Genomic DNA, 23,458 nt, shown 5'->3' on the forward strand with positions numbered 1-23,458 from the left:
CTTCGCTCGATATTTAATATGATCGACCTTGATTTTAAACTTTCTATAAAACACTTGTTGCCTTAATAGCTATTTCGTCGTATCTACCAATTATTTTGAAATAACAGAACCAAGTTGACTGATGTGATAAGCCACAAATAACCACCTAGGTCGGTTATTAAAATAATCGTACACGAGGCAACTTTTATTTTACACTCCTATTCAACCAATAGAATATCGACAACAATGGTTTTACTTGTTTTATTGAAAATCTAACAATGAAAATCTTAAATTAGATAAGGCAAAATTATTCTAATTTCAAAGCAGAATTTCGGTGCGAACAAGTACAAAAATTAAACACGCAAGTTGTATTACTACTTATTACGCCAAACGTCACTAACTGTTTCTGCAAATCTTCTTTAGAAATATCTTCTGTGGAAATAACATCCATGGAAACTTTTTCTTTTTCTAGAATTTCTTCTTTTTCTCGAATTTCTTCTTTTTCTTCTATTTGCTTAAAATTCTTTAAAATTTCCACTGCACTGTGCTGGAAAAGCTGTTTGGAAGTTTTAATTCTTTTGTTTTCCGATTCATCTATGTACTGTGCGGCCACAGCTGATAATTTCCAGCCTCCGAACTTCTTTAGAGTAAGAAGGTCTCCACCATTTTCTGCTAACATTGTGGCTGAAGACCTCCGAAAACAATGCCCGGTGTACTTTTCCGGATGGTCAAGTTGAAGAAATGTAGTCATCCTGTATAAGCAATTCTAAAAAATATGAATGCAATGATAAACCACAAGTATAGACCCATCATATTTTGCACATGTTCAAGAGAATTTATTCGGCAAAATTTTTAGTTGACGTCATCAATTTTTTGGAGGGGATAAACAGATATACTTTAATTACAGATTTACCATGCTTACAATAACTTTAAAACATTCGATTTTGCAGTTTCTGATTTAATTATTAACACTCCATTATTTTTTGAGTCACCCCGTATAAGCAATTCTAACAAATATAATTGGAATGATAAATAACAATAAGTATAGACGCATCATATTTTGCACATTTTAAATAGGATTTATTTGGCAAAATTTTGAGAGGACGGTCCTAAATGGATAAATTTTGAAAGACGATTTACCATGTTTCCGATACGATAACCTTAAAATTTTCCAAGGCTTCGGAGATTCGGATTGGCAATTTCAAAGTTAAATTGTAAATTTTTGTTATACAGTTTTGTTTTTTTTTTTACAAAAATCTGGATGCCTAGGGTAAAAACTTGAAACCGATTCATAAACTACAAGTGGAGATGTATCTTACTGTATAAAATTTAAATATCATTTGCCATTGTAAATTTCCAGCCATGACTTCAACGCAGTGATGGCGCGGAGGATCAGACAAATTTTGGTCAGCTTTTTATCATCTCCACGATATTCCTAATATACCGTACAAAAGTTGGCAACAATCGGTCCGAGAATTTAGAGGAATTACTATGTAATAAAAATCGACACAGACGCGGTCAGACGGCAGACAGACAGATGGAAACCAGAGACTAATGTTATGTTATTTCGTTTTTTGCGGGTCATAAAACGTCGAAAAAACATAAAAGTACCCAGTTGCCTGTTAAACTCGATACTCGATTACACTATTTCCACCTTTAAATTCCAGATGTTCGCGAAGTGCGTTGATAGTAAAATATTCATTATTATTGTTATATTTCCAAATTAGTCGTTGTAGATTTTTTCTAAAGTAAACATAAAATTCGTAAATAATCCATTTTGTGTGCTTGCATAAGTTTGTTGGATTTAAATTTTTCGAATGGATTGGCGTAAAAATTTTTCGATCGTTGATCTGCAGACCTGTACAATTTTATATAAATAACATTGAAATACATAAAAAATACAATTCGCCAAAGCAATTTTATATTTTTTTGAAAAATCTGGATGTTTTATTATACTTTAGAGGCGATGGAAGTTCTGTCGAAATAATCTTTAACCATTTTTTTTTATTTTAAAATCCATGGGATATGAACACAAAGAAGTTAACGGCGCAAAACTGTACATGAATGAAAACATGTCGTTGCATCAAAAATCACTTTTTTAAGAAAATTTTTACAATTTTAAAATTTCAGAGAAAATATAGGTATTGTTTGTTTATTTAAAGGAGAAATTGGCTTATCAGAATGGATCTTCCATTCATGGGTGAGCAGGTACATGAGACCGAATTGAAAAATAACCCCATCAAAATTACCAGTGATGATTAAAGGTTTACTATTTTGCATGGGAGGTGTTTTTTTTCTTTTGGCTTTTTAGAGGGTTGGGATTTTTTCCTAAACTGAAATAATGACAGAATACCTACCACAAGATGGAGTAGTTTTTCAAAGTTGGGTGAATAATACTAAACAGCTTATTCCTGGTTTGAATGTGTAATATGTGTAGTGGTTTTGGACAATGCACCATACCACTCGGTGCAGCTAGATACAACTCCTACAGTCTCGTATAAAGAAATTCAAATGCAGGAATGGCCTGTTATTATAATAATGGTGTCAACTTTGATAAATAAAATCTAACTTTAGCAGCCCAGCTTCCACATTTGTCACACTAAATATTTGAATTTATAACCTCATTTTTAAAGTCGTTTTTAAACTTAAAAAAAAAAAACAAGATATCATCAAGGTCAAACAAAGAGAGTTGAGGATTATTGTAAATCACTTCTACCTGAACATAATTTAGAATTTATGCCAACCTTGTAAATGCTTTATTTTGCCTTTTCAGCATACACACATATTTTCTATTAATATTAATCGTTTCTTTGACGATTTTTTTGTATTTTCTTCATTGCATTGTACGTATTGTTTTTGATCTCTTCAAACGGCATTTCAAAAAATAACGTTAATGGGATGGACAGAAGAAAAGACCAAGTGACGTAACCCAAGCATTCGAATATCTGCAAAATTAACGTTAGGCTCTCAACCCACAAAGCAAAGTTTTCTTACAAGTAAATAGTCGTTTAAAAAATTCGGTGTTCTAAGAATTCCAGCTTTCAGACGCTGAATAAATGGATGTATAAGGTAAGCACCATAAGTTAGTCGACCTAAAATGTATACTGGAGGCCATTCACAAGCTTTCTTTATTATACCTGGAACCAGTTAAAGAAAGAATTAATAAACTAGTATTTTTTGCAATCGTTTAGTAAATTGTTTTAAGAAGAATCTAAATAAAGAGATTGGTTTAACGAAGAAAAACGTATTAATGAGGATGGTGTTATAATTTATGCAAATACAGAAATATCCAAACAAAAAATTAATTGTAGCCCAGTACACAATTTTTAACACATCTCAAATTTGTTTTTTTTTGAAGTTAAAATAATAATACAGAAGGAAGAATACTTTATTACAAAATTTTTAGCTTGTTTGCTACTATTTCGAACAGTAGTTATTTTTTAGTCTGAAATTCCTTAAAACAATTCTAAATTTTTTGCAGATATTGTCAAAACTGCTTAGATCAAAAAATAACTTACCACCGTGCCCTTGCGTCATTCCCCACACAAACAGACCAGTACCAAAAGAAAAAACAGTTCTGCTTAGACAAATGTAGAGTGTATATAAAATGTAATTTTCGTGAAAAACGTTGATAATAAATCCTGGAAGTACCGTAGTACCAAGTGAGGTAGTTAAAGTTAGTACCCACCAAATTATAACATGAGTCTTCAATAGTGATCATTTATCAATTTAATTATGTATAGATTGGGAAATTATTTAGGAAGCTTACCTTTTTCGTCAACAATTTTGTATTTTTGTATTTATAAAATAACCGACCATATATTACCCCAGCAATAATCGCTGGTATGTTTGTCGCGGTAGCTTTAATGAGGTTAAGATTATCTTCCATATTAACCAAAGTTGTGTTGTAACTGGACCTGCAAATTAAATTCTCAATTTGTTTGTTTGTAGAACAGTTGATGTTTACTCTGGATCAACTTCCTTAAATTCTATCTTGAGAGTTTTGAAGAAAGTGTCAACAACATGAAACACCCAAAGGCCTAATAAAATCACTGGTCTTCTCTTTGGGTGTTTCCACAAAAACAACAGAATAATCAGCGCCAGTACACAAAACTGCATGTCCATGGCTATATGCCAAAGATGATTCGCACACTGAAAAAAATTTTGAGCAACTCTTAAGTCACAACACAATTCTAACCATTTCGTGAAAAGGGAAAATATTGCTGATGAACAAGAAATTGTTCCATAAATTTGATCGGCACAGATTATATTCAGTCCCGATGATCGAATTCCATAGAGGACCTTTAGAAATATGAGGCATCCATGTAGCTGCGAAAAGAATCGTAGTGGCCATTAGTGGTGTTAGTCTAGAATAGCAGAATTTATTATTAGAGAAAACGATCCAAATTTAGCCACCTGAGATATCTGCTGGTGATTTTTTGAATGATATATCTAAACGGCACTTCTTTGGTTCCCTCATTATCTTTGTAAAACTTGTAAGTCAATAACCAAATTGACATCAAGAAAAATGTTTGCATTGTCACATATCTGCTACCTAATCCCCAGAATTGATCAATTTTGCGGTCTCTGAGCTGAAATTAGCGCTTAGTCTAATGAGTAAAATTAAAAATTAGCGAGTACAGATTCCATGTATCGAGGATTTAAAATTGGTACCGCCATGTTTATGGTAAAAGTGTGTGCTATGATAACCCCAACCACGTTGTAGAACCGTATACCTTGTAAGGAACTAAGGGCTTTAGCATCCGGATTGTTCAAATTGATGGTTGTTAGTTTTTTCCAATTTCGAATAATGGAAAATGAAGAAAGAAATATACCAACTGAAGATTTGAGCCTGTAGAATATATTTTGGTGTAACAAGTTACTTACATTTTCTTGTTCTAAACTTTTCGTTGCTAAAATTGGGGCTGTGGTAAGCATCGTAGAGTGATGCTGTTATCACAAGTGCAATAATTGTTAACAAAATTATGCTGAAACGAATACATTAATCAATAAAAAAAGAAAAATGTGTGTGTTTACCCAACTATGTAATCATAAAAGTCTACAGGGTATAAACTGTCGCGAGTCTGACAATATATTGTTCGAATTCGTCCTTCAATACTTAATCTCTCAAATTTAGTACTGTAACAATCGCTTAGCTCCTTAATATAATGCACATTATTGTTTAAAAGTTCTAATTTTGGAATGTTTGGGCATCTTTGGCTAACGCAGATACCGTGTCGTAACAGGTCGTGCCTGTAGTAGCTTTGAGCGTTTGATACTTTCTAAAAATGCGTTTAAATTTTGTGAGCACTAGTCTTCTAATGATTTAGTAACCTCTATAACTTTCCAGGCGTCTGATGTATTTTCTGCAGTTTTGGGGTAAAGTTGGAAAGAAATTGAACAGTACAGAGCGTCTGGACCATGTAGCATGCACCTGTCGTAGTCGTCGAGATGAAAAACCTCTGGCATGGACGCATATTCTGTTTCTAGAATTTTATTTATGGGTATCTGTAGTAAGCAAGATATTCACGTACCGGTGACTACCCATATTTTTGTAAATAGAAGAGAAAACGCACGCCAATATTTTTGCATCCACATTTTGATTAAGTGGTGTTGGAACGACGTGTTTTTGTTAATGTTACATTGTCGTGAATAGTTACCTTGATACAGCACGTAGGCACTCGTTTAATGGCGCTTTGATTTAGCATTAACATGTTTGTTTTATTTTTTGGAAAATATTCACTCAACCGTATAATATAACACATTTCTGTCTACATTATTGTATTTTTACTTCTTGGTCGTAAGACAAGGATAATATCATATTTTCTCGATGTTTTATGACCTCAAGCAAAAAAACAATATACCTCCTGTGATCGGCTGGCGATTTTATCAGACAAATAATCTTCGAAACTGCTGGACTGGATTATCGTGTAGATGGTAAAACAGTAAACCAAATTTGTCTGATCACCCTCAGCAACAAACTGATGGAGTCAGCTCAAAATTTTCTTATTTCTTTTATGCTTGTGGCTTATGAATCCACCTTACTTTTTGTTTTGGATGTCCAAAAAATCAACATGTTACAATATAACTTTGAAACTGCAAAAAATGCATTCAATTTTTTTTAGATTTGCTTATAGGTGTAGGGAGACTCAAAAAATAATGATTGAAGTTTAGTTTTAGTTTATTCTACTCTATCTTGAAATTTCAAATTATATATTACAACTGCTTTTACTAGTAAATTATTTTATTTCTATAACCAGTGGTAATGACATTATTCGGTCTTCTTAAAATTTCTATTTTGTTCTTGATTTACTTTTAAAACATAACTCTTTACTTTTTCGAAGGGCATTTCAAAAAATAGCGATACCAGAACGCTCAACAAAAAGGACCATACGACTTCCCCGACCACGTCAAAGATCTAAAAACCAATTATTATAACATTACAAAACAAAGAACAATATTTTGTTACCAAGGAGCCATTACTGAAAAAACGCGGTGTTCTCATTATACCAATTTTGAAACGTATGATGAAGACGTGCATGAGGTAGGCTCCATAAGTTAGACGTCCCAGTATATACATTGGAGTGCTTGTGTAAAATTTTCTAATTAAGCCTAAGAAAACACTGCTTTCGTTAAATGTTCGAAATTGGTCGATCCTACATACCGCCTTGTCCAAGTGTCAGACCCAAAACGAACAAACCAAAACCAAAAATGTAGATAGTCCTGGTCAAACACAAACGAAATGCCAAGACTTCATTTACGTTATTTTGAAAAGTATCCAGTGCTAATCCCAAAACTTTGGATAAACCTATAATTGTACCCCAACTTAAAATCCACCATAATACTACATGGGTCTACAATTTTTAAACAATTATCGTGAACGATTTTTTTTCTTCACACTAACTTTATTTGTAGATAACTTTTTGTTCTTATACTTGTAGAAAATGTAACCGTATGTTATACCACCTAAAACTGCTGGAATATTGGACCAGCAAAGCTTGTAAACATTAAAAATTTCAACTAAATTTTCTTCATCAAACTGACTTTGGCTACAAAAAAGAAAAACATTTCTGTTACATTAAACCTCCAAAACTTACTTCGATAAATCAATAAAGTTTATCCTGTTATAGATTCTGAAGAAAACATAAATCACATGACAGATCCACATACTTCCAAACAGCCAAAACGTTTTACGTGGGTAGTGCCATATAACCCAGAGAATAATTAAACCTATCAAGTAAAGTTGTAGATCTACAGCAATGAACCACAGATGCGTCCCACACTAAAACAATTAATTAGAAATTTGAAACGACATCTGTAAAGCATCCTGCCATTTCCTGGAAATGTTGAAAATTATGAAGGAATAACAGATTGATCCACCAGTTTCTTCGACACATTTGATGTTCGTCTAAGACAGTGTGATCCCAAACTGGACCATCTGTTAGATGTGGCATCCATGTTGCGGAATATAGAAGTACCACAGCCATACATGGCGCTAATCTTAAAAAAAAACTTGTAAAACTTTTTTTTATATAATTCTACCTGAAATATCTGCTCCAGAATCTGCAAACAAGGTACGAGATAGACATTTTTCGCCTGACTTCGCATTCCTTCAAAACGTTGTAAGTTAACAGCCACGAAGAGATCAGCAGAATAGGCTGGACAATGTTGTAGTTAGAATCTAAACGAATAGCTTCGTCACCGAGATTGTTACTAAGTAGTAACTGAAATTTCTGATTTTAGTACTTAGGAATGGCAATAATTCAGTAGTTACAGTTTCCAAATATCTAGGATTAATAGCTGCAAATGCAAAGTTAATTGTTAGGCTGTGACTAACAATGACTGTAACTATGTTAATAACGCGGACACCTTGTAGACAACTGAGTGCTTCCATATCTGGATCTTTTAGGTTGACAGTCGTTAAACGTTTCAAGTTTTGAAAAATGGAAAATGCGGAAATGTATTTACCATCTGGAAGCATTAACTATTCAAAGTTTAAACGGATAAAAATATTAAAATTCTTGCTTACGGATAGTCTGTTCAAATTCGGTGTTTTTTAAATCTGGATCTTTAATTATATTATACAATGAGGCATAAAGTACGAGCAAAACGATGAACATCACAAGTGCACTAGAAAATAATAATTAGCATTTTACTTGAAAAAACAAACCCAAAAGAGAATCTTACAGATATAGAAAGTCATAATTATTTAAAAAAGTTGGAAGTTTATTCGTTCTACAACGTGTTGTTTTTATTTCTCCAACGAGACCCATTTTTTCGAAATTGGAACTATAACATTCACCCAGTTGTTTAATATACTTCGAGTTGTTATTTAGTATCTCCACGTTTGCTATATGTCGACATCTTTGTGTTACACAGATGTTATGTTTGAGTAGGTCATGTTTAAAATATTCTGTCGAAGACAAGGTTTTCTAAAATTTAACACTATTTATTATAGAAAAAAACTGATTTGTGGTTCAAATACCTGAATAATTTTCCAAACTTCTGATGTATTGTGTAAATTTTTGGGTGAGAGCTGGAACTCTATAGCACAGTACAGAGCATTTTCTCCATATGACATACAGGTATCAAAATCATCCATGTGAAAAAGTGGCGGCATCGAAGCATATTCACGATCTGAAATTTTCCTAATAATAATTTTTGGATATGTTTTTTATTAAAATGTTACCTACCTGATAAGGCCTTTGATTTTGTCAAAAGTAACAGCGCTGTAGCGCAATATGTATACAGCCACATGACAAAAAATATAAATGGAAATGTATGCCAGCATATGTTAGTTTCTATAGAACAAACAATGTAATTTTGCGATAAAGCATGCTTTCAATCCGTGCAAATTAACAGAGATTAGTAAAAAATAGTTTCACAAACTATGTATTTGGTAATAAATCGAACTTGTAATTCAATATCTTTCTCATAACATGTACTTGAAAAATTTCTAAAACTAAAAAAGAAATTACCACTATCTACATCTTAAAAATTTGTATATATGTATAGGGTGAGTTAGCTAAAAAGGGACACCTTGAATAACTTTTTTATTTATTATCCAAAAATAATGATATTAAACTTAGGTTATTATTAGTATTATACTACACCAACCCAAGTTGATATACATATGCCCTTGCAAAAGTATTGATGATATCACAAAATTTTGTAAAGAAAAAACTCTGTTGATGTATACGCGTAGCACGCCTTTTAACATTTACTTTAACGTTACATACATATCTTTATTTTAACTTGTAGGAGTTCTCTTTAGAAAGGATAAAATTCGCAAATTCAAAATTTTATCATTTTTCGAAAATGCTGTACGTCAGTGCTATAATAATAATAATCAGAACATTTTGTTCGATTGTAGCTTAATTAATAATTTTAGTTCCCTGTTTTGAGGCGACAAACTCATTCAAATCATACAAATTTTGCCATCTTGGTTTTTCGATTTTTAAAATTTTTCGATTTATAGATTTTCCGATTTCTCAACTTTTTCAACATTATCAGTTTTGGGAACTTTTCAATTTCTTTTTTCAATTCTGAACGCTTAGAATCGACATTGGCATGAGCGCGCTCTGGTCTGTCGATCAAACATGTTCCCAGGCGACGACTTATCAAAAATTGTTATCGCTAATTCCACTAGAAGTTTAATATTTTGTGCGAATGAAAATAATTGCCGAAATGTGTTTGCCGAATTTTATACAGACCGTATGCATTTAAAAAAGGCCTTCACATTTAATCACTTTTTCCAAATGGGGATATCAAAAAGGACAAATTATAACTGTAGAGAATGGTAATTCGATAGAAAGACAGACAAGAAGTGGAATTCCAGCAACAAAAATGGCCCAGAAGAGGAGAGAAGCCTTAATCAGTCAGAACCACGGCAGTAACCATGTATTGAAACATTATAACTAGTAATTTAGTAATATAATAGTGTAAATAGTGTGTCCTATTTTTAACATCCATACTCACTAACCACGGTAAACTTGGAATGCCATTTAGAAATTTTGGACAGAAATTTAAAATCAGCAAAAAGTACGTTACTAAGGGAGAATAAAATCATATTTGCAAAGCGAAAATCAATTCCCAAATGTTCAGAAAAACAAAAATTGGAACAAAAGCAAAAATTAAAAAAAAATTCTGAATCATTACACTGCCAACGTTATTGATGCATAAATGACTTATATAAATATTCAGTTTATTCCTAAGGACAAAAATGTTCCGAACGTCCCTCAACTGTGACCAATTGAACGCTTTTGAAGAAATCTAAAGTGGAATTTGTGTGAAAAATGTAGGGTAGGAACCCTTCACATATATAGAATTAAGCAGTGTGTATTGCTGAAAATTTGGCAGAAAAAAATATTGGCTTTCACAAATTTAATGCGGCGCGCCGTGTTAAAACAAAAATTTGTGAAGCAAGTAGATATGTTGCAAATCGTACTCTATAAAGTTGTTTTATAAATGTTAACAGTTGCAAGGGCCGGCTCAACACGGTAAGCGAAAGATGCACCGCATCGGGGCGCCCGTGACAAGGGGCGCCGGGCGGCTGGCGCCGCCTATGCTTTTATATTAACTGTATAAAAATAAATTAATATTACATTTGCATTCAATCACTACCAACAAAATATTATTGCAGTAACAGACCAAGGCGCCCATCGAAAACTTTTCAGAAAAAGCTATATTTTAACATTCCACTCTGACCACCAAAACAGATCCCAAGAAGTCAATTCCTGGCATTTTCAAACTGTAATAAATTGAAAAAGAGTGCGCCTTTGGGTTGGGTGATGGGACCTTTAGATCAATACCGACAAAAAATAACCAGATTTATGATGCATTATCTGGGTACAATTTGACGAGACAGCGGTATGACCACACAGCAGATGTTTTTCCTAACAATTGCCACGTTTGTTTTTACCATAAAAGTCTATGTCGGCATACTTAAAAATTTTATTTTCCAAGTCTAGTCGGTTGGTTTTGGTGGTGGTGGTTGTTCAACAGTTTTGTTATATTTTTCACTGTTCCTGTTTGTAGCCGAATTTGGTTCTGTGTAATTCTGTATCATTTCGTGGCTTTTTGTCATCATTAATTTTAATAATAACTTTGAAATCGTATCAATTTTACAATAGGAGCCGGGGTGGGTTAGTTAGCATCATGCTTGCCCGCTACACCTTGGGTCGTGGGTTCGATTCCCGCCATGGCTCTGGGTGTAACGTGTATGTCCCGTTCCCCTGTAGTTGGGCCTCGGTGCCTGTTGGGGGACGTAATGGAATCAAAAAAAAATAAAAAAAAATATTGAAAATTGAAAACATTTGCAATATAAATATTTTTATACTTATACTATGTATAGTTTAGGAAATATCGTTGTACCCTATAAAATTTTATTGACAATAACGAGGCGGACAGTAGTACAATGCTGAGAAATATTTATGGCTCACACTAGTCCCCCTGAATTTGGCGGAGAACATTTAGCAGGTAATTGTACGTACAGGGTCGGACTTCCGCAGCTTTAGAAATTTAAGGTCTGCGGATTACCTCCACGCGACAACTTTAAGTTGTAAATATCTCTTGCTATTGTACTACTGTCCGTCTCGTTATTGCCAATAAAATTTTATAGGGTACAACGATATTTCCTTAACTATAGAAAAGTTGTTGCCCGCAGCTCCGTTTGCGTGGAATTCGCAATTAGGACTCATCATTTTTCATACATGTTCGTTTTCCGGGTTGGAACCGTGTAAATTGAGTTTTTGGGCTCAACGTTTCGCACACTTTCGTAAGTGGCATCTTCGGGAGCAGGGTTAAGAATAAGGCAAAAGAGCACGGTAACTCAGTATGTCAACCATACCAGAGGCGAAACTTTTTTGATAAATTACACGGTTCCAACCCGGAAAACGATCATGTATTGATTCTGACCGTGGAAACCTCGGAAATTATCATTTTTCATCTCGTTCACTCCTCCCTCCCCAGTGAACCCGTCTGACTTAAAAACTCACGGGATTTCTGCATAAAGTTTCATCCCCTATTTTGTCCCCGTAGGGGCGGAATTTCCAGAAATCTTTTCTTAATGGGTGCTTATGACACAAAAGGAACCTACTGTTCAAATTTCATGTTTGTAGCTTCGGTAGTTTAGGCTTTGCGTTGATGAATCAGTCAGTCTGTCAGTTAAGACAAACACTTTTATATATTAAGATTGATTCATCATAATTTTATGCATGTTTGTTAAAAAAAAGTATCTCTCTACAAAAATATGTGATTATAAAACTTTATTTGTTTTGTTTTTACAAAAATTTTTTTAAGGGCGTTGAACAGTAAGTTGCATCGGGGCGCCTGGTCCCTTAGAGCCGGCCCTGACAGTTGCATTTTTAATTCGTCATTCAATAATAAAGTTATGGTTGTGTGAAACTTGCGCAGATTTTTGGTCCCCACACCCTTATTTGATTCGAGTCGCAAAGTGTCAGTAATTTTCCGCGCCGTCCGACTTGTTAAATTTCAAACTAAAACGGCTGCAAGAGCGATTCACTTACAGTAGTTGTGTTGTACAAGCTCAGACAACAACCCGTAAAATGGTGTTAGTAACAACCATTGAAGGTTAGAGGGCTTTTGTCGCATTTTGGGGCGGCATCTGATCGCCAATATTAACTCACTGGTACGCATAAGGATACGGGGTTGCCGGTCTTTTAAATAAATACATAGTCACTGCTTCAGGCGCGAGGAAAGTTTTGTGAAAGTAGACTGGGACAATTTGTTTTCTTTCTATCAATTATTTCATGTTTATGAGTGATGCATACATAGAACTCATTCAACAGTTTTTGATTCGCTCGTTTCTTTCGCAGTGGCGGCTCGTGGCCTTTTGAACTCGAGGAACACAATTTGATTGATGAAGTAAATATCATCTGCGTCATCTTCGCCGCGCGATCTCCTGCTGACGTTATCGAGTTACCTGAAATCGCCCTAGTGTACAGTTTGGGATATACAGCTTGCCCACAGCCCCCTCAAAAAGAGCATTGTCACGGCCAGAAGAAGAGACCTCCACATCCATACGTCACTGTTTTTCCATTGAATTAATCTCCCAACCCTTACCCGTCAACGTATTCTCTGTTTTATTTGGTTGCCACCACGGCCCCCACCGGTCGTCCAACAGCTTGGACACCCTTTTCGCGGCTTTTGCCAGCCTGCTGTGCAATGGTCCAAAGACGCCTCACCTGAGAACGCCCTCAGTACCCAGGTATATACCCCGGTACCTGCCACAGATTTTACACATCAACACTACTTTTACGGCCAGGTTCATTCTAACCTACCATCATCTTCTCCTCTTATCAACACCTTAACACCCAACTTTTATGTTTCATGTAACCCGAGTACTACCTTACCACACACTGCCCTCAAATTCACGATCGGCAGCTGAGATATGGTTTTGTCGCCTTTAAGACCTATAAAATTGTTACTGTGCATTCATACGAATTATGACAAGCTACCATCGGAAGTAAGAAATCAAACTAAACATTTGACTGTATTTAAAAAACTTCTCAATGTGGAATAAATAAATAAATGCAATAAATGGAAACAAACTCTTGCGACAAATACTTATTTCATGCACGTGCTACTCGAGCTCTTGCAACGATAATTCTTTGAACAAGGTTATCGCAATGGCTCTCGAAGTTGTTTATATTTTTGCCATAATTCAGTAAGGGGCCGGGGTAAACCCAGTGATGCATTTATTACTCAACAATAGCGATAAATTTCGTACTATTTCTAATTTTGCTTTAGTAATAAGATCATTAATATTTATATTAAATTTACTTTAATTTATAAATTAAAAAAATATGGCATTAATTTAAATGTAATATTGTACATAGTAAATGGGTTTTAATTGGTATAAAATAACATAGGCCTACACATATAAAATTATAATTAATATTATAAAGGGTTTTTCAAAATGAGTTTCATCTAGTTAGCTTTGAAATCGCTTCCCTGAAGAAAATCTGCAACCATAGGCGACTAGATGGAAATCGTTTTGAAACACGTTGTATATTTATAATTATATTAATAAATTTACACTTAAATGATTCAATAATTGTCAAAATGCAAAATCCTGTTTTGTTCAGAACATGTCATATTGTTCGAAGTTGTTGGAACAATCTGATCATGTCAATCAGAATAGGTTAGCACCAGTAGGTCAGAGTAGTGTAGGTCACTTTTCAAATAATGTGCGGATAAATGATCCGTAGTTACGCTAGACTCTTGGGGATGGGGTAAGATTACAGAATAATTGCAAACGAATTTGTATGCTGCAATTCTAGGATCTCAAAAATTCTATATTAATCTAATCAATGCATATTATTATTTACTGCCCGTAATGTTAGAAGTCTTACCTGAATGCCGGTCATTTCCGGGTCAGTGTTGGGTTCTAATAATATTATATTATCACTAATCAGTAATTTTGCAAAAATGTTTGAAATGATTTTTTCTAAAGTTCTGTATAGTCATTTTTCGTTACAAGTTATTAATGAACAACACGGATTCGTGAAAGGTCGATCCACTTGCACGAATTTGTGTGAATTTTCACAAATTGTTTTAAATGCACTTGCTAATCGTATGCAAGTTGACATAATCTATACTGATATGACAAAAGCATTTGATATAGTAGATAATGAAATTTTAGTGTGTAAACTCAGTCGGTTAGGTTTGTACCAAAGTTTACTGGATTTGTTTAGATCATTTTTCAGTAATCGCTACTAGTATGTCGAATATAAAGGTTTGTGCTCTTCTACATTTCCAGTAAGTAGTGGCGTGACGCAAGGGTCAAACCTTGGTCCCCTACTATTTAATATTTATATAAATGATGTAAAGTCTTGTTTTAGTTGTCCATTTCTTATGTATGCTGATGATTTAAAAATCATAAATACAATTAACTCTCAAACTGACTGTTTAACTTTGCAGGAAAATGTTAATAAATTTTTAGTTTGGTGCAAAAACAACAAATTATCTGTTAATATAAAAAAATGTCAGTCATTGACCATCAGTCGAAAAAATACTGCAATTAATTTTGTTTATACAATCAATAATGAAATTATAACCAAATCGTCTTGTGTACGTGATCTTGGTGTCTTAGTAGACACTACGCTTTCGTTCATACCACACATAACAAAAATTTCAAATGATGCACTTAAATTGCTAGGATTCATTAGACGGAATACGGCTAATTTTAGTAATATTGATAGTCTATTAGTTTTGTATTATGCACTGGTCCGAACCAAGCTTGAGTATTGTTCAGTTGTGTGGTCTCCCTATTATGATGTACACATCAATACAATAGAAAAAGTACAGCGAAAATTTTTTAAATACCTATATTTTGTTAAATATGGTAGATATCCACCACAACATTGTGCTCAAGCTGAATTATTAAAAGAGTTTAATCAAGTGTCATTAGCAGTAAGACGTAATTATATGTCTGTCGTATTCTTGTATAAATTAGTTAATTGTATATTCACTTCTGAATCTCTAACTGGACTGTTGCACTTTCATGTACCTCGTGCAACATCTAGGTTAATGTTAACCTTTGATTATAGTACACCTAAGACTAATCAGCATATGTACTCGCCTATACTTACTATGTGTAGGAATTATAACAATATTTGCAAATATGTAGATATATTTACTCATAGTTGTCCGTCATTTATTAGGGAATGCAAGAAACTCTTTAATTTAAATTAAAAAAAATATTTGTATTTGTATTTCAGAATTACTTTATTTATTTATTTATTTTTTTTTTTTCCTAATTATATGTAAGAAAGTGGTTTGTTTGATATTGTATCCTGTAATTGGACTTAGTGTTTGTTGGTTACAATAAATGGTATTATTATTATTAATAATAATGTTTTTTTTTTATTTTTTTATTTATAATAAATATTTTTCATCATACCTAACTGTTAAATAGACATATCATTACTGTTTCCTTTACCGTGAAGTGAGCTATAGCAGCCAGGGTCGTTATAATCGTTCAAGAAGCCTGTTTGTGAGTAAGTGTATTCCCAACGAAACCAGGAGCGAAAGCTAATTAGTCAATTACTTAATTTATGAAAAAAAAAAGTTCGTAAACTTCCACCGTTGTATAACTATTTAATCGTGTGATTATGTTTTGCAGTAAGTAGTTTGATACGACATACATCCTGTTTTAAATAAATAAATTTAAATAAGTGAACATACTTATATTTTAGCATAGATGCTTAGTAAGTATGGAAAATAATAAAACTTTACTATCATCGTTTGATCTTCTATTTTATGAACATACATATGTGTCTTGATGCTAACTTTTCATTTTACCGGTGAACCTTATAAAACTCAAATTTATTGAAAGAATATCTTCCACGACATCTTGATTTTAGTGGAAAATTTCAAACATATCAATTGTATCCCATAGATCCACATGTTGCAAAAAGAGAGGAGGGAATTGTGCAGAACTGAGAATAAACGTTTCCACTACAACACTTGTATACAATGTTATACTAATTTTTGCTCATATTTCTAATTTTTCCTCATATTTATTCCAAAATTTACTATTAAATTACCAGAGTAGTTCTTTATTTTAAGAAGTGTTAAATTAGCACAGCAACAATTATTATTATTTACATATACAAATAATTAAATATAAGGTAGGTATATACACTGTGATAAATGCATGATTTATTGAAAATAACAAGTTCGCAAACTCATTAAAATCTAATTACATTCGAGTAGTTTGGAAAAGGACCACTTTGGGCTACATATACTCTTTTCCAGGGATCATTTTGATAACGCTTAAGAAGTTCAGCGTCAGTTAATTTAGGTTTAGGGGTACTAGAACCAATGACTTTAGGTTCATCTGTGTGTGCGACTTCTGGCTTCGTTTCCCTGTAATCTTATTATTAAAAACGTTTTGTTTTCCAATTAAAAAGAACTTACCTTTCCCTTCTTAAACGTGAAAGTGGCACTATGTTATAGTTCTGATCATGTTCCACTACGGGCAAAGCTAATGTCACCGAAAGACAAACAATTATTGTAAGAACGATTAAAGTTCTCATTTTGGAGTTGTGAGCTGGGGCAGTCTTTAAACGAAACTAATTAACTGTCAGCTTGCGATGCAGTAGTTATTCGGACTAGATACAGTAGGAGTTCCACCATTTGCAAAATCTGCCACACAGATCTCAGCCACAGTATATCCGTAACGATACTTTAGCAATATTTGCGGAACGGGTGTGACCTTGGGAGCCGGTTCCCGGGAAACACAAAGATTCAAATATTTCGTAACATTCGTATAATACTAATAATTGTACACAAAAATAAAAATGGCTGGTATGTACTAGTGACATTGGCGATTTGTTTCTTTTTGTAAATTATTAATATATTCAAGCAAAACATTTTTATTCAATTTTGACGTTTTAAACTGCGTTTATTAAATCCTTAACAAGTCTGAAAAATAAGTTGTTATTCACAAGTGAATTGCAAAATTTTTTCACTCTTAATATTTTTAAATCACTCACAAAAAAATAAAAACAACTTCAGGAACATAAACATTTTGTTTATTATTTTTAATAGTTTTCACAGAATACAATTTGTTTACAATTTTCACTAACAGGTTGCTGCAACTAAATCAGTATTGTTTGGCATATTTGTTTGGCTCTGTGAGGCGTCAATTTGGGAATTGTATAAATCCCACACCAATCCAATTCCAAAAAGCGTTTCGGAAACTATTTACTGCAGATTATTTCGATACAAGTGCAAGAACCAACTGTGAAACACTATTTTATTTGAAATGAAAAATTTGCAAAGGTGTTCTTTTAAACAAACTTCCACAACACATCTTCCCTGTATTCCGGTCTCTTCAACAATCATTAAGTGATGTGAGTTACCGGAAACTCACCTTGAAAGAACACAACTGTTTATGGCTTATGGTATGTTTGTGGATACTCATTAATACGAAAATTCTTACACCACCACTTCTGTGAAGTTTGTGTGAACTTTGCACATTTTTACGAAGTGGTGGATCCTGTTTTAATTGTGTGACATTTTAAAGTCATCAATAAAGATGTGATTTTTGGCGATTTAATGATGCCACCTGAACATTTTGTAGTTTATACTTCGGTAATGGGTAATACATTTTGTGAGTTTTTCCCAATTTATGCACTGTAGTTGTTAACTGGTTTGCGGCTAAAAAATGAACCATAAAAAAATACCATTCCACCACCCCTGCAAAGACTTTCCTCTTGATTACCTCGTTTCAGTTTTTATTAGAGTTAGAATTTTGTACACACTAAAATTTAAAAATAAATCTTGGACCGCTCAAACACGCACACATCGAAAATTAAACTATTTCGTTTAACCTGCAGTTTGTTGACCTTTTTAGCCTGTAATTTTCTAGTATTTTTTACATGTATCGTAAGTATCTATTACTTTGTTAAAATAAATTTTACGTTTGTTTTTAACCCATAACATCCCGTATGATCCTGTAATTAATATGACATTTCTTGTTGACAAAACCAGACAAACCGATCACCGAAAACCTTAAAATGAAAAAGAAACTATGTTCTTCAAGGTCGGAGCACCTTTAGAGACGCTAGTGACCTCTTTATGTCGTTCCGTAAGCTCCCCATGTATTTCTTATGGGAACAGCTGACGCTTTCATAGCCCTGTCTCAGCTCTCAAGCATAAATTTTAAGTGATTAGTAAAAGCCAACAGGTATAAAATTGATTGGTTATGTGTGAAAATAAACGCTGATAATCAGGTGTTGATAGGAAGAAATTACCCATACAATTTTATATACTCGTACGTGGGCACTGAGAGGATTCTCATTGTTCTATAACACAGTAGCTGAAAAAAAAAACGTGGAAAAGTATAGAGAAACCAGCTGTTTCCGCTTAGACAATTTTTTATGCACCCATAAATTACGTATCTAAAGAACGATGGAGGTTCTACTATAGCAATCGTACTGCTTTGTAGGGGAATTTTGGAATACAGCGATGCTATTAATAGATAGTTCTCTAAATGATATAAAAATATTTTTGCGATAAGCTGTTAACAAAGATCGAACAATGAGTTTAAGGTCATGGTTGTGTACTTACCAAAGCCGCTATGCACAGCATACCAATTGTTTTTCATAACTCAACTTGTAATGGCCATTAGAAACAAATCTTTCCCTCCTTTTAGGAACGAAATACGTTGTATACTCTACAAAATGTTTAAAAAATAATAACCCACAACAAAAACTAATAACTTTCGAAACCACTGAATTCTTCAGTAAAGCTTTTGTAAGAATCGCCACCTCAGGAACAGTGTAAAAGGTACTAGCGATCGTGAGAAAAAAACATCGATTTGTTATTTTTACCTATTGCAAAACCGACTTGCGACTTTTATTTCTGTATGTGAAAAATTAAGGAAATAACACGCAAAAATTGTTCCATCGACTCCAAGTAAAAAGAAAGGTAGAAAAATTGGTCGAAGTTTATTTCGACAGAACTTCCCTCGCCCTTGAAGTATAGTGCAACAAATCCCGCTTCTGTGAAAAATTATAAGATAATGATATGATTTTAATTTTGCGATTTTTTTGCTTTGTAATAACCTCTGTAAAGTAAAAACCAGTGGAGCAAATAATAGCCCCGCAGCCCCTGTGTCGTGGGGGTGCAAATTGCAAGAGAGCACGGTCCGCACAATATAAAATATATTTAAAGCAAATAACTACCGGGAAAAAATGGGTTCTCAGAAACATGCTTAACTTTGCATGTTTATAGTTATACTTCGAAAGAATTCGACTATTAGCACTTTCTTAGCCAGTATTAGCGGAGGTTACAAGGCGAAAACATAGCCTCTCTTGCCTTATGTCAATTCCACATTTTAGCTGGTGCAAAGTTGTTGTCATAAACTAGAGCTCTATCGAAGACGCACTAAGTCTTCAATTCCTAATTCAAGGTTTGCAAAATTTGGCACCTTGTAGTTGGGTCTCGGCCAGCGATAGCCCCCGGGGGCGCTAACCAAGCGGTTGTGAGGGCGGGCACATAATTGTACGTCGCTCGCCACGGAGAGCCTTTGACAACTCAAGGAAAACGGAAAAGGTCAGGTGTGGAGTGGCAGTACTCCAGTACAGTACAAGTCGTCGGACCGATGGTGTCGTTAAAAATCTAGTACTTCGAACAGGTTTGCTTGGATAATGGTCCTGATTTAGCCTTACCCGTACGGGAGGCGAAGAGACAGTGTGCTTTTTTAGAGCTTGGGATCCACATGAAGAAGACAATTTGTGGACTTTTCCTTTTTTCAATCATGTTTTTGTGCGACAGGCGATGAATTTGTGTGGTACCCCATCTGGTAGACTTTCTAGAGCTTATTACTTTAATATTAGTAAATCTCCCATGTTTTCATCAAGGCTATCGCATTCATTCTACACAAGAATTGTGCATGACACATGTTAAGTTTAAACAAAAACATCTTTACATTTATTGGTATGAACACGGACTTGTATTTGTGTGACTATACCTATTTGCATTTCTGGATTTCTTGCTTCGACAACTATTTTGTCTTATGCGACGTATCTGGCAAAGGTGGTGATTTTAACACACGAAGCACAATTTCTTTGATCGGCATTTCAAAAAACAAAGTTAGAAATACCGACATTAAAAATGACCATGCGATAGACTCTACGCAGTCAAAGATCTAAAATCGAAAGGGTAATTTAAACCAGAACACAAGACTTTGTTTACAAGTAAGTAGCTGTTTAAAAAATTTGGTGTCCTTATTAGTCCTTTCTTAACACGCAGTACGATGGGATGCATGAGATAGGCTCCATACGTCAGACGTCCTAAGATATTAACTGGTGACGATTTACAAATATTTCTAATAATACCTTCAAGAAAAAAAGATGAAGATTATTTAACATAAGTATAAATATCTTACCTCCATTTCCTTGTGTCATTCCCAGAATGAATAATCCGCAGCCAAAAACATAGAGCGTTCTACCTACACAGACATAGAATATGTACATATCATTTCCACGTTCTTTAAAAGAACGTAGAATAATCGCAGGAAGTGTTATAGCAATCAACATACACGCCCAACTTAAAATCCACCATACAACACGATAAATCTAAAATAATATTAAACATTATAAAGTAATATTCCAAAAGACAGTTAGTCGCTCCGACGCGAGGATCAAGTACATCACTGCACTGGCGGTTCGCCGCCTTATCCGCAGGAATTCGCTCTCTGATCGACGTTTTAGAATTTGTTAACATTAAGCAAGAAACAAGTACCTTTTTGGTGACAATTTTTCGGTTTCGATATTTGTAGGAAATAAAACCGTAAACCACACCACCTAGAACACCAGGGAGATTTGACGAAGCTAGTTTATAAACGCGCAGAACCTCCATTATGTTGTCTGATTTTTGCAACATTCGCCTTAAAATTGCACATTAAATAAATTTGCTTTGTTATCAAGATTAAACATACTCTGGAGAGCGGTCTGTGTAATTAACTTTACCGTAAGTTCGATAAAACGTGTAGACTATGTGATAGGACCAAATGGATCCTACAAGCCACCCCGCTTCTTCCGGGGACTTCCACAAAAACCATAAAACAATTAAAGCCACCACGTAAAATTGTATGTCAACAGACAGGGACCACAGGTGAGGTGAACACTGGAATGTTTATAATAATTAGCGCAATTTAGGGTGCACAGTCAAGAACATCACCATGTCATATGAAGGCACGAAATTGTTAATGTAAAGCAAATTAGTCCACCAATTTTTGCGACATATGTTGTAATCATGCTCTACGATTATTCCCCAAAGAGGTCCATCTGAAATATGTGGCAACCACGTCGCTGTAAAAAGAACTACTACGGCCATACTTGGAGTAAGTCTAAAAGAGAATTTTAGATATTTATGTCGTTATAAAACAATCATACCTGAAGATTCTGGAGCAAAATTTTTTAATACAGTACGATATAGGTACTATTTTCTTGCCTTCCGAGTCTATGCAAAAGGTATAAGTTAACAACCAGGCCGATATTAAGAAGAAAGGTTGTAGAATTGTGAATTCGATACCAACAAAAAGAAAATGAGAAGCTCTGTTGTCTCTTTGCTAGAATAAGCGACAATCAGAAAATATTTCTGTCAGAAGAAAAATATATACAGCTTCCATATGGTGAGTATTCAAAATTGGCACCAACACATTGATCGAAAAACTGTGAATAGCAATTACGATGATGGTATTAAAGAAGCGTACACCCTGTAGACAAGTAAGCAATTCGGTGTCTGCGGTTTTAAAACTGACGGTTGTTAAACGTCTCCAATTTTGCAAGAGAGAAAATGAACAGAAAAATTTACTAACTGAAATGTAGCTTTTTAAGATCCTGGTCAATATTTACTCGTATATGGTGCTACTTACAGATATTGTTTGTTGTATGTTGGCCTTCAAATTGTGAACCAGACAGTGAGTCATAAATGGAGGCACAAAGTACAAGTAAGACAATAACGATCACACAATTCCTGAAAATTAATTAGAGTAATTTATCAATAAGAAACTATTGCAAGAAAATTAATATTCATTGGGACAGTATATACTGGAAATTTAATTTTTCTTGAGATGATAGCCCAGAACTTTTAGTAAATATGTTGTTATCTAACCAAACTTTGAAAGCACCTGCTGTAGGTGCGCTTGGAAAGCAAAAACGTCCCGCTATATGTATATCTACGTCCCCTACATATCCGAATACACGTCTTCTTTACCCGAATATTAAGTCTAAATTATTAAGAGAATATGATGACTTCTGCGTTCTACATGTCGTGATCTCAATTTCTCCAAAAATCCCACTTTCCTCGAAAGTAGAACTGTAGCACCTACTCAGTTGTTTAACATATTTCGAATTGTTTTTTAGCAATTCAGTTTTTGGTATGTCTGGACATCTTTCGGTCACACAAATTCCATGCCTAAGTAAATCGTGCCTAAAATATTCTGGTGAAGATGAAACTTTCTAAAATTCTTAATATTTCAGACGGAAAAAGTTAACAGTGGCTACATACTTGAATAATCTTCCAAACCTCTGATACATTCTTTGAATTTATAGGATACAATTGAACGTGTATTCCGCAATATAAAGCATTTTCACCATACAACATGCATTTATCATAGTCATCTAGGTGGTAGAGAGGCGGCATAGAAGCATATTCACTGTCTACGATTAACAACTACTTAATTAAATTGAAATCCTTAGTGGAGCAATCTATAGCAGAATTATGGTAACCTGAAATTTTTCTTCCTGCTGTGAAAAATACTAAGCACTCAAGAACAAAAATTTGCAACCACATAGTTAAACTATGATTCCAAAAATGATTCATTTACTTGTTACAAGGAACCGTTTATTAGTTTTGTGATAAAGCACGGACTATACTTAAGTAAATCGTACAGTGATCACGTATGTAAACTTTCGTGAGCACGACCTCTATTATTTTT

At 34.0% G+C, this 23,458-nt stretch overlaps 3 protein-coding genes and 1 long non-coding RNA gene across 7 annotated transcripts; all 4 read right to left on the reverse strand.

Moving 5' to 3' along the window:
• Positions 1 to 2,777: 2,777 nt before the first annotated feature.
• On the reverse strand, positions 2,778 to 5,693 carry LOC135137318 (nose resistant to fluoxetine protein 6-like). The gene is made up of 11 exons (XM_064066942.1): positions 5,640 to 5,693; positions 5,314 to 5,487; positions 5,017 to 5,261; positions 4,867 to 4,967; positions 4,621 to 4,817; positions 4,396 to 4,571; positions 4,178 to 4,346; positions 3,947 to 4,131; positions 3,796 to 3,896; positions 2,974 to 3,116; positions 2,778 to 2,924 (listed from the first exon to the last, which is right to left on the reverse strand). Exons 1-11 carry the CDS (start codon positions 5,691 to 5,693, stop codon positions 2,778 to 2,780), a joined length of 1,692 nt encoding a protein of 563 aa, XP_063923012.1.
• A 480-nt stretch (positions 5,694 to 6,173) lies between these two features.
• Positions 6,174 to 13,573, reverse strand: LOC135137456 (nose resistant to fluoxetine protein 6-like). Of its 3 annotated transcripts, XM_064067120.1 has the most exons (15): positions 13,458 to 13,570; positions 13,281 to 13,403; positions 12,923 to 13,223; positions 8,673 to 8,941; positions 8,465 to 8,627; positions 8,167 to 8,411; positions 8,009 to 8,109; positions 7,754 to 7,950; positions 7,522 to 7,703; positions 7,311 to 7,479; positions 7,077 to 7,261; positions 6,884 to 7,028; positions 6,644 to 6,833; positions 6,449 to 6,591; positions 6,174 to 6,397 (listed from the first exon to the last, which is right to left on the reverse strand). In XM_064067120.1, exons 4-15 carry the CDS (start codon positions 8,768 to 8,770, stop codon positions 6,251 to 6,253), a joined length of 1,965 nt encoding a protein of 654 aa, XP_063923190.1. In that variant the 5' UTR covers positions 8,771 to 8,941; positions 12,923 to 13,223; positions 13,281 to 13,403; positions 13,458 to 13,570; the 3' UTR covers positions 6,174 to 6,250. The 3 variants fall into 3 exon arrangements, with proteins under 3 accessions (XP_063923190.1, XP_063923191.1, XP_063923192.1); XM_064067121.1 differs by having other exon boundaries at positions 8,465 to 8,616; positions 13,281 to 13,573; XM_064067122.1 differs by lacking the exon at positions 8,673 to 8,941 and having other exon boundaries at positions 8,465 to 8,616; positions 13,281 to 13,573.
• A 3,079-nt stretch (positions 13,574 to 16,652) lies between these two features.
• LOC135137525 (uncharacterized) lies at positions 16,653 to 17,104 on the reverse strand. Its single transcript, XR_010281839.1, has 2 exons — positions 16,924 to 17,104; positions 16,653 to 16,872 (listed from the first exon to the last, which is right to left on the reverse strand). It is a non-coding gene; the product is annotated as an uncharacterized LOC135137525 (long non-coding RNA).
• Positions 17,105 to 20,494: 3,390 nt separating this feature from the next.
• On the reverse strand, positions 20,495 to 23,092 carry LOC135137627 (nose resistant to fluoxetine protein 6-like). Of its 2 annotated transcripts, XM_064067327.1 has the most exons (10): positions 23,029 to 23,092; positions 22,394 to 22,979; positions 22,139 to 22,335; positions 21,912 to 22,087; positions 21,697 to 21,865; positions 21,455 to 21,642; positions 21,259 to 21,403; positions 20,903 to 21,092; positions 20,710 to 20,852; positions 20,495 to 20,662 (listed from the first exon to the last, which is right to left on the reverse strand). In XM_064067327.1, the coding sequence occupies exons 3-10, from the start codon at positions 22,145 to 22,147 to the stop codon at positions 20,519 to 20,521; spliced, it is 1,164 nt and encodes a 387-aa protein (XP_063923397.1). In that variant the 5' UTR covers positions 22,148 to 22,335; positions 22,394 to 22,979; positions 23,029 to 23,092; the 3' UTR covers positions 20,495 to 20,518. The 2 variants fall into 2 exon arrangements, with proteins under 2 accessions (XP_063923397.1, XP_063923396.1); XM_064067326.1 differs by having other exon boundaries at positions 22,394 to 23,064.
• Positions 23,093 to 23,458: the final 366 nt, after the last annotated feature.

The sequence above is a fragment of the Zophobas morio genome, unplaced genomic scaffold, assembly GCF_036711695.1.
Source record: "Zophobas morio isolate AGI-343-1 ecotype UQ-CSIRO unplaced genomic scaffold, CSIRO_AGI_Zmor_V1 ptg000029l, whole genome shotgun sequence".
NCBI classification, from domain to species: domain Eukaryota; kingdom Metazoa; phylum Arthropoda; class Insecta; order Coleoptera; family Tenebrionidae; genus Zophobas; species Zophobas morio.

Bases quoted from the DNA above. Each gene is read 5' to 3' on its own strand.
- LOC135137318 (XM_064066942.1), bottom strand. From the start codon at position 5,693: ATGTTAATGCTAAATCAAAGCGCCATTAAACGAGTGCCTACGTGCTGT. The intron at 3,897-3,946 runs GTAAACATCAAC...TTTAATTTGCAG, and splicing joins TTTAAGGAAGTTGATCCAGA to GTCCAGTTACAACACAACTT. The intron at 2,925-2,973 runs GTAAGAAAACTT...TTAATTTTGCAG, and splicing joins TTTTAAACGACTATTTACTT to ATATTCGAATGCTTGGGTTA.
- LOC135137456 (XM_064067120.1), bottom strand. From the start codon at position 8,770: ATGCTGGCATACATTTCCATTTATATTTTTTGTCATGTGGCTGTATAC. The intron at 8,412-8,464 runs GTATTTGAACCA...GTTAAATTTTAG, and splicing joins AAGTTTGGAAAATTATTCAG to AAAACCTTGTCTTCGACAGA. The intron at 7,704-7,753 runs GTAACTACTGAA...CAGAAATTTCAG, and splicing joins ATCCTAGATATTTGGAAACT to TTACTACTTAGTAACAATCT.
- LOC135137627 (XM_064067327.1), bottom strand. The intron at 21,866-21,911 runs GTATGATTGTTT...ATTCTCTTTTAG, and splicing joins TTTTGCTCCAGAATCTTCAG to ACTTACTCCAAGTATGGCCG. The intron at 21,643-21,696 runs GTGATGTTCTTG...TAAACATTCCAG, and splicing joins TCGTGCCTTCATATGACATG to TGTTCACCTCACCTGTGGTC.